At 41.2% G+C, this 10,830-nt stretch overlaps 1 protein-coding gene across 1 annotated transcript in view; it reads left to right on the top strand.

Moving 5' to 3' along the window:
• Positions 1 to 203: 203 nt before the first annotated feature.
• LOC309565902 (solute carrier family 22 member 6-B-like) overlaps positions 204 to 10,830 on the top strand; it is a 93,099-nt gene continuing 82,472 nt past the window's right edge. Inside the window, exon 1 of the mRNA XM_082270925.1 lies at positions 204 to 689. Within this exon, the coding sequence (XP_082127051.1) occupies positions 315 to 689 (375 nt within the window). The 5' untranslated portion in view covers positions 204 to 314. The remainder of the gene's footprint in view (positions 690 to 10,830) is intronic.

Genomic DNA, 10,830 nt, shown 5'->3' with positions numbered 1-10,830 from the left:
ATTTCATCTGAATTGAGAAAACATATTACATAAGTCCATAGGATACTTTTATGTTTCATAATCAAACATGAGTGGTACATCTAGCATTGCCCTTTATACTTAATTTCTTGTATTTTACAAGTTAATGCTTCATTATACAAGTAAAAGTTTAACACACAGCGATGCCATCTACTCTTAAATAGGACTAAAGTCTCACAGTTATTCGCAGCGTTCACACTACCCTCAACCATCATAAAGCTTGTGGTGTGTTGGCTATGATGCTGAAAACCAACTTCCAGTCTTCCTAGTAGTCAGTGTATGGACTATGAGCAGTCATGGCATTTCAAGAGATCCTGATGAGAATAGGGGGCATGGGACGTTTCCAGATAATACATGTCATCCTTCTATCCCTGCCTGTGTTCATGCTAGCCAGCCATAATCTCTTGCAGAATTTCACTGCAGCAATTCCAAAACATCGCTGTAGACTCAATGATTCCTGGGAGGGTGGCAATTTTACTGGGGTTTGGGTGGAAGCCTTTATTCCAGTTGAGGCTAATGGAAAACCCTCTAGATGCTTCCGCTATACCAGTCCTCAATTCCATAGGTTCAATGTCACCTCTTCAAGTAACACAAGTGATGCAGAAATAGAGCCATGTATAGACGGATGGGTCTATGATGACAGTGAGTACTCCTCTACTATCATTACCCAGGTAAGACATTTTATATTTTTTTCTTACACATTTGTTCTCTGTTTTTTTTTTTTTTTATGTTTTTGTTCGTTATATTGCGAGCTAGTCTCAATTATATTAATAGCCAGTAGTATGTATCTTTCTGTGAATTAAAGGATATGATTTACAGCATGCAGAGTACTACTACTGTATATTTTATTAACTAATATTTACATAAATATTTTATTAAACAAGAAAAATGTATCTATCTATCTATCTATCTGTCTATCTATCTATCACTGGAAAATTATTTTAATTGATATCTCCGATTTTATCTGTTGTCCGGAATTATTTTGTGCTTAGGGGCTTTATACTTTCTGCTTCCCTAAGACAAATTTTGCAGCCCACTCCTAACACAGTCAAGTGGTTCAACTTACAATCAGACTAAGAAGATCAGATGTCATACCCATTTAAAGCACATCCAGGTTGGGAAAGAGAGGCTGAAAGAGACAGTTTGTCCTACACCTATTGTCAGTACCTATAGAACCAATTGCTGGAAAGTTAAGCCACGTCACCATACTCTGCATGTATTTTACTAGGTGTCTATGCAAGGAAAACAACAATGAGGGCACCAGATGGATTATACTGGGCAGAAGGGTGGCAGCCTTCAACCATTTACCTTACAAAGGAATGTGTCACTAACATTCAAGAACATGATAAAAGGTTTACTGCTGTGTGCTGTTCCTAGAAGCTCAGCTGTCCTAGACTACAGCTTATGGTGCCTATGCAGAAATGCAGAAACTCAAATCTTAAAATTTCACAATGTAATTTGTGTTCATAGAACCATACCTAAATCAGCCGATCTGTGGCTAGCCTTAGGCCTTACATCAGATTTCTGAGTGTTTGAGCCATTATTGTGTCTAAAGCAGTATCACCCCATTAAGCATTAAGTCCATTCACATGCACTTATACTAACAAACTACGCATTCTAGAACTACAACAGAATCTGTAATAATAAATCACAGTAAAAAAAAAAAAAAAACAAAAAAAAAAAAACACAAATGCTTTGAGCCAGAAGAAGCAGTTCAAAATAATACTATAGTTAATATATGCATACTAATGCACAGATGTATGAGAACACACATACCATTTTCCCTACTTTCCAAAACCATAACCATGTGAAATCTAAAAGACCCTTTACATGACATCTTTTAAAACATCTTTAATGTAACTAAACCAAACTGGGTCTAAATTGTTATGTTTTTGAAATATAAGAGTGTCTTAAAGCCCAACTCTAGGAATTAGAAATAATCTACCCTTGCATTTGGGCACTCTGCACTACAAGAATAAAATGCTCATTGTGTCTAGGTGTGCCATAATAATGAGAATTGCTTACCCTGTTCTTCACTCCAGCAGGGTCGCCCAGTGGTGCAACCAGTCTACCCAAAGACTCTTCACTATGCAGCAGTAACATGCCCATCCCCATCACTTACAATGCATGGTTAATTTCCGTGTGTTGTACAGTATATGATGATGAGGGATCACCTACAGACCTGAGTTTCAGGGAGATGAGGGCAGTGTCAAAGTTGGCCGGACTGGGCGACCCTGCTGGAGTGAAGAACAGGGTAAGCAATTCTCATTATTATGGCACACCTAGACACAATGCTCATTGTGTCTAGGTGTGCCATAATAATGAGAATTGCTTACCCGGTTCTTCTCTCCAGCAGGGTCGCCCAGTGGTGCAACCAGTCTACCCAAAGACTCTTCACTATGAAGCAGTAACATGCCCATCCCCATCACTTACAATGCATGGTTAATTTCCGTGTGTTGTACAGTATATGATGATGAGGGATCACCTACAGACCTGAGTTTCAGGGAGATGAGGGCAGTGTCAAAGTTGGCCGGAGTGGGGGTTAGGCTAAGTTAGCTTTCAGTGCTGGTGGAGCTGGAGCACAGAAGGGTAGATTTTTTTTTTAATTCCTGAAGTTGTGCTTTAAAGCGGAGTTTCACAAATTTTTTGTGTTTATTAAAAGTTAGCAGCTACAAAAAGTGTAGTTGCTGACTTTTAATAAACACACACTCACCTGTCCTATGGTCCAGTGATGTAGCCGGCCTAAGCCTCACTTCTCTCCCTCTGCTCTCCCCGGCACTGGCATTGCAAGTGTGGGCACCTGGTCAGGCAATCTTTTGGGACCTATGATGTGTCCCAGAAGATTGCAAGGAGGGAGGGGGAGAGGAAAAGTGGGAGCACATGCCTGTCAAAACTAGGTACCTGTCCCCCCCCCCCCCCCCCCACAAAAAAAAAAAAATGACCTGCCAAATGTTGCATATTTGGGGGGAGGAATGCTTAAAGTGGAACTTCCCTTTTTGGGTGGAGCTCCACGTTAAATCTAAAAACATGAGTTGAATTTTAGTATATATGCGCAAGGCGGCCCGACTGCACCGCTCCCACTGTGATTGGACACAGCAGGAGCCAATTAGCAGGTTAGCTAATTAGCGGGACCTGCTGATTGTTTGGCAGAATGACAGAATGGCAGTCTGCTTATGTAAACAAGGCATACCGCTGTACTGTCAGGGAGGAAAAGAGAGATCTTGTGTTTCAGCAAAGATGAAACACAGATCTCTCTTTTCCTCTACTGCATTCACTCCCCCCACAGTTACAAAACACTCCCTAGGAGCTCACTTAACCCATTGATTGCCCCTGGTGTTAACCCCTTCTCTGCTGGTGTCATTTATACAGTAATAGTGCATTTTTTTTTTTAGCATTGATCACTGTATTGGTGTTACTGGTCCCCAAAAAGTGCCACTTAGTGTCAGATTTGTTCGCCGCAATGACGAAGTCCCACTAAAGATTGCTGATCACTGCCATCACTAGAAAAAATAAAAAGTCAATAAATGTATCCCATAGTTTGTAGAGCTATAACTATTGCGCAAACCAATCAATATACACTTATTAGGATTTGATAAAAAGAAAAGATTTTTAAAATTTTTTTATTGGGTATGTTTTATGGCAGAAAGTAAAAACTATTGTTTTTTTTTTCAAAATTGTGGTTATTTTTTTGCTTATAGTGCAAAAAATAAAAATCACAGAGGTGATCAAATACCATCAAAAAACAATACATTAAATTTATTTGGGTATAGCGTTGCATGTCCTGGTCATTAAGGGGGTAAAACCTTCCGGGGCTGAAGTGATTAAAGTGCATCCAAAGATAAAACTTTTTTATTAGTTGTGGATAGAGAGGGGGAGGGGGGGCATTAGAACAGCTTTTATTGCTGTCAGTGTCAATGCTAGGGAGATTCACCCTCTTTATGTGTACTAGTGACCATTGCCACTAGGACTGAAAGTAATAGAGAATCCAAAATTTTTGGTTGTCACCGGAACAAAAACACCCGGCAGAAAAATATTACAATGGGGATATCTTTTTTGGTGACAACTGTCCAAGAGGGGATTTCCTTTATTTTGGAGAGATTTCCTCTTACCTACTTTCTTGTCTATCGGGAAAGAAGTAAAGGGAAATCATGCATGGGACACAGATTTTACATTTTCCTACTATACAACATGGAAAAAAAAGTTTTAGCTTTCAATGCACTTTATTTTTATTCAGATACATTTTTTTTTACATAAGGGTTATAAAAATAAAAGGACAAAACAGGCGAGCCCAAACAGCAGGCTTATATAAAAAGCAAAAAACGTTTACAATAATAGAGAAAAGGGTCAAGAGCCCAAAGTACAACCATATTACAGATAGAGCAAAACAATTGTGGAGGAGTGTGCCATACAGAACAAATCACATATGATACATACAGTGAGATACAATTAGTTATAGAAGATGTAGCACCCATGTGACATTTCCATCAAACTCTCTGCCAATAAGGCATCAAAGGAAGCAACCATCATCACAGCTATTACAAGTGGTTACAATAAGGATCTTGGAACAACATCCTATAATGCGTCACAGCTGTCTAAGGATCAATACCCCCAAGTGAAATAGGACAGAAAAGTACAATAATTTGCAAAGCGCATGACCTCCTATCCAAGCAAAAGTAAGGATCAACCTAGTAACTGTCCAAAATACATTGTATAGGTGTTTGGCCAGGAATTGCCAACCGAGCATTCCAGATTTTGGAAAATTTAGTGGGGCAACCTCTATGTTTTTACACTAGATTCTCCATTAGGAGAAAGGCATTCACCATTTCTTTTCACTCATCATAACTGGGGGGCTGTAGAAATCCATTTTTTCGAGATAAGCATATACGCTTACAGGTAGGTGCAGTCTAATGTCTCCATTGAAGGTGGAGTTCAACTGCAGTAGCAGTGCAGAGGAAGTCATGAGGAACATGATTCCTCATCAGTTTCCAGGGTAATTCGGGCAGCGACTTGATTGGATGCTGGCCCTTCATGTGACTCTGGCAGCCATCTTAGGTGTGGAAAAGTATATTTAGGACCCTGGCCCCTGAGTTTGCCTTTCTTTACGTGAGTGGGTAGTACAGGGAAAGGTACCCTGCATGTTAGGGATAGTAGTAGCGATAGGGAAAGGTTCCTGTGGAGAAAGGAAAGCATAGGGTTGCTACCCTTCTGGACATCTTCTCAATTGGGCACAAGAAGGCCAGACTGCATTCTGCCCCTCTTAACTGACACTGTCAGTATGGCTGGTACCCGCTCTGCCTACGTTATTGGAAACCGTGAGTGCACCCAGTTGGGCAGCCTGCTCCCTGGGTTTGTTGTGAATCGTTGCTGCATTACTTCAATATAGGTTTCCAATACACCTGCCTGTGTGAATCATTACCTCCGCAGCACGCTGCACCCCACCTACACGCTATAAATAACAAGCATGGGGGTTAATTTTCTAAAGGCAAATAGACTGTGCACTTTTGCAGGTGCAGTTACACTCTGCAAGTGTAACTGCTCCAGAGATTATTAAATAAGGGAGAGCTGTCTTACATGGCTAAAAAGTAAAGATACGGGTTAGGAACTGCTAAACCACCAGCTTCTTTAGGGTTTTGCAGCGTTTCCAATTTGATTTTTTTCAGAGTACATTATTTCCTAATGGGAGCACAAAATATATGGTCTTAATATATTTTTTAAACACTTGTAATGGAATCCAAAGGGGGCCATTTTGTAATACATACAATAATTGAGGGTCCAATATCACTTTGATAAGATTGACATTTTCCACAACTGTCACCGGTAGTTTACACCAATTTTCTGATTTGCTTTTAAATTTGGTGATCAAGAGCAGGATATTAAGGGAGATATACTGAGATATAAACTCAGAGATGAGCCTCTCCGTGGCTGCATAGAAAACAGTAGCATCTGGTGGAGGAGTTGTCTTCCTCTCTGCTGCCAACTGTGGAGAAAAAGTGGGGGCGAAGATGAGGGGGGTGCCGCAGTTGCAGGAGAGGTGTGCGGACCACATGACATGGCCTGGTGGCCCAGATTCGACCTGCCTTGTATTTGACACATATTCCCTAGATATTGGATTAAGAGGTAGCAGAGTGGATTTGTTCCAATTAATAAAGCCTGAGAAGGTCCCAAATATCTATATTAGGCTCATCAGTCTCTCAAGGGAAGCACAAGTATCCCCCAGAAACAACAACGCATCATTTGCGTGTAAAGCTATTTTTTCTTCTAAATCCCCTCTTTTGAATCCCACTACAGATAGATCTATAACAGCTGCTAGTGGCTCAATGGCCAAGGCAAATAATGGATGAGAAAGTGGGCATCCTTGCCTAGTACCTCTATATAGGGAAATGGCTCTGACAGGGCATTATTAACTCTTATTCGAGCCATCACTGCTTGGTATAATAGCTTCATTCGGGTGATAAAATTGGCACCTAAATTAAATCTTTCCAAAACTTTCCACCAACAATCATCAACAAGCATCTAATGAATGAATAGCTATATTTTCTGGGTTAGATACTGGGAGCTGAAGGTTTTAGCACAGTCCATGTGGACCTATTTGTGGATGAACCCCTATTGATCAGAGTTGCTGAAAGATCAGAGTTGGCACCTGCAGCCGATGTCCATCAGTCTTTCACCTCACTTTCACATGTTTTAACCTATTGAAAGTACTTTGCCCAAAATTTTTATATAATTTGCTAAGGGAGAAATGGGCCTATAGCAGTCTAAAAGTGCTGGGTCCTTCCCCGCCTAAGGAATTATAATGATAACGGTTTCATAGATGGACCGCGGTAAAGAGCCTTGGTCTTTTGTAGAGTTAATGGTTTACAGAAATTCTGGCAGTAGGATTTCCCCAAAAGTTGTACAGATTTCAATCAGGAGACCGTCACTCCCAGGCAGAGATGTATAGTAACGAAGTAGAACTACTTCACTACTGTACTTAAGTACTAAAAGACGGTATCTGTACTTTACTACAGTGTAATTTTTTTCTACTACTTCCACTTTTACTTCAGTACATATTTTCGATGAGTTTAATACTTTTACTCCGATATTTTTTTAATGTGCTGCATCGTTACTCGGTACAATTATAAAAATGTTACGAATCATTCCATTCCAAACCCACATTACCACTGCTCACTGTTTCTGAGACTCACAAGTCACGACCAATCCCCGACCCGATGCGATGGCTCAGGGGCAGAGCCTCGCCGCCTCTTCCCTCCCTCGGCTCTGCCCGAGTCCCGCCTCCCGCTCGACTCTTAAGTGAAGTGGTGGTGGCGAGAGAGTTACTAGAGTCTAGACTACTAGACTGTCTCTGTCTAGACTGTCTCTGGGCACTGTGCAGCGCGGCCGCCCAGCACGGGAGAATTGGATGGAGGTAGGAATATATTCTTCTTTCAGCAGGGGTAGGAGAAGTAAGAACTGTCTTGAAGTCAAGTCACTCACTAAGGGGATCGAATCTATTCCATGGGGGGAGGGACCTGCCCTGGCCTGCCCTACTCTAAGGGGGATCTATAATGGGAGGGGGACCCTGGCCTGCTCTAAGGGGGCTCTATAATGGGAGGGGGATCCTGGCCTGCTCTAAGGGGAATCTATAATTGGAGGGGGACACTGGCCTGCTCTAAGGGGAATCTATAATGGGAGGGGGACACTGGCCTGCTCTAAGGGGAATCTTTAATGGGAGGGGGACCCTGGCCTGCTCTAAGGGGGATCTATAATGGGAGGGTGACCCAGGCCTGCTCTAAGGGGGATCTATAATGGGAGGGGGACCCTGGCCTGCTCTAAGTGGAATCTATAATGGGAGGGGGGCCCTGGCCTGCTCTAAGGGGGATCTATAATGGGAGGGGGACCCTAGCCTGCTCTAAGGGGGATCTATAATGGGAGGGGGACCCTGGCCTGCTCTAAGGAGAATCTGTAATGGGAGAGGGACCCTGGCCTGCTCTAAGGGGATCTATAATGGGAGGGGGACCCTGGCCTGCTCTAAGGGGATCTATAATGGGAGGGGGACCCTGGCCTGCTCTAAGGGGGATTTAAAATGGGAGGGGAGCCCTGGCCTTTTGACTACTTTCTATAATAACTACATAACACAATACTTGTACTTTTACTTTCAGTACTTAAGTAGTAAATTTTAAAATAAACTACTTGCAATTCTTAGGTAAAAAAAATGTTGAATACTTTAGTACTTCTACTTAAGTGTGGTGCTTAAAGAGCACTTCAACTTCTACTGAAATCACTTTTTTGATAGAGCTGAAACTACCTGTTGTAATTCCTACAGAGTGAGGGTACTATTGAGCATTTTCCTATCTGCATCCTCTAGTTGAATGAGTAGGATGTTTTGTAGGAAGTCCAGAAGGTCCTCCTCACAATATACAACTTAAGTGTTATATATAGTAAATGCTGAAAAAATATGACACAATATTGATGGGGGAGATGGTTATGGAAATGACCAAAGAGGATCATTCCTGTGATCATGCAATGATCGTCAACAGGTGACCTGTTTTTTCCCTTCCTCAAAATAAGTTTGTGATTTAAAAAAATATATATATTTTTCCTGAACATTCCAATAATATTGTGTGATATAGTTGTTGGGCATAACTCCAATTTCTCAGGAGTAAGGTTTAATAAATATAATTGCTCTGCATCCTCAACCCCATGCATGATGGCTAAGTGGCAGCACAGGGGCTAAGTGGTTAGCACTTCTGCCTAGCAGCACTAGAGTCACTAGTTTGAATCTCAACCATGACACTACCTGCCTGGAGTTTGCATCTTCTCCTTGTTCCCTCCGGGTACTCCAGTTTCCTCCTGTTATCTGGTTTCTCTTCAGGATAAAGTGTATCTAAAGCCAAAATGTTTAGGGTTGGATAGAAAATGCAATAGTTAAAAGCTTTCTTAGTTTTTTTTTGCTGTCTAAATTGACCCTACTGTGTAAATATGAGTTAGGGACATAGTTTCATAGTATATAGTTACATAGTTAGTGAGGCTGAAAAAAGACACCAGGCCATCCAGTTCATCCTATGATGAGTGTGTGTGATACTTTAGATTGGGACCTTAGATTGTAAGCTCCTTGAGGGCAGGGACTGATGTGAATTTACAAATATATCAACGCTATATAAGTACCCATAATAAAATAAAATAAATAAATATCAGTTTCCTACCTACATGTATTACTTGTAATAAGCAATATTTTTATATGCTTTTATTGTGTCCCACACAACTGGGGTGGTAGCCCAGTGCTTGTTAATCAGTAAAAATGTTGGAATTGAGATACCATGTGTGCCATATTTTTAACCACTTGACGTCCAGAAGAATTACCCCTCTTTATGACCAGACCATTTTTTGCTTTTTGCCACTGCGTTACTTTAACTGACAATTGCCCGGCCATGCAACACTGCACACAAATTAAATGTATATCTTTTCCACACAAATAGAGCTTTCTTTTAATCGTATTTGATCACCACTGGGTTTTGGATTTTTTGGGCTATAAACAAAAATGTCAAAACATTTTGAAAAAAAAAACAATATTTTTTACTTTCTGTTATAAAATATATCCAATAAAAATTAAAAATAAATAAATAAAATGTCTTCATAAATTTACACCCAGATGTATTCTGCTGCATATTTTCGGTAAAAAAATATCCCGATAAGTATATATTAATTGGTGTGCGAAAATATTATAGCATCTACAAACTATAGTATACTGTATATACTGGAATTTTTATTTATTTTTTATACTAGTAATGGCGGCGATCAGTGACTTATAGGGGGACTGCAATAGCATGGCGGGCAATCTGACACGGACTGACACTTTTGACACTTTGTGGGAACCAGTGACACTATGACAGTGATCAGTGCTAAAAAATATACACTGTCACTGTACTAATGACACTGGCTGGTGGGGGGTTAACATCTAGGGTGATCAAAAGGTTAATTGTGTGCCTAACTAGTGTTTATATGTACTGTAAGCTGATTTTACTCAGGGATGTGCTGGGTTTTTTTTTCCTGCTTTGCATGGAAACAAAAACTGGCACATCCCCACTGACAGGGCGGAGCTCTGTATTGTTTACATCGACAGAGCCCTGTCCTATCTTCCTCCTTGCCAATTGGTGGGTGCGGGCAGTCCATCATTGGCCAGCACACACTAATTGGTATGTACTGTGACTAAGCTTGTGCTGTGCTGTGCTATGCTGTGACACATGCCCCCTACTCAGAAGTGCCAGATCATGTACTAAATACGTGATCAGGCACAGGAGAGCCATTCTGCCGCTGTACTTCTACATGAAGTGGTCTGCAAGTGGTTAATAAAATTGAGCCAAAAGGGTCCAGCTTCCAGAGGGTCTTTTGGGGGGAGGCAATAAGTGTAATAGCTAGCAATTGTGGTAGGTGGTCAAAAGGACCCTTGGGCTTTACGCTGTACCTGGGCTGCCTGGTTGGAGGAAATACATCAGGCATTACACTAAGTGGGCCTCGGGCAGCCTGTGTGCAAAAGCCCTTATGAGGTTATGTTAGTTATTTAGGCTCCACTCCCACCTAAAGGAATCTGCAGCAACAGCTGCAGCCGCTCATTTATTTATTTTTTATCTCTTTTTTTTTAGCTTTTTGGAGCAGCATTCATTTATTTGACTGGGCCTCCCACCACTCCAAAAACGCTCAAAAAGAAGCTCATGTACCAAATCTTGACACAAAGCCAGGAAGCCTTTGCGGTCACGTTTTGTGCCACGATTGTACCGCAATTTGTCACTCGACAATCTCAGGCAAAATCGTCCCGCGTTTGGGGTGCCATTAAGA

This window comes from Pelophylax lessonae (genome assembly GCF_965119305.1).
Source record: "Pelophylax lessonae genome assembly, chromosome: 10".
Taxonomy (NCBI): domain Eukaryota; kingdom Metazoa; phylum Chordata; class Amphibia; order Anura; family Ranidae; genus Pelophylax; species Pelophylax lessonae.
This window is presented reverse-complemented; position numbering and strand designations above follow the sequence as displayed.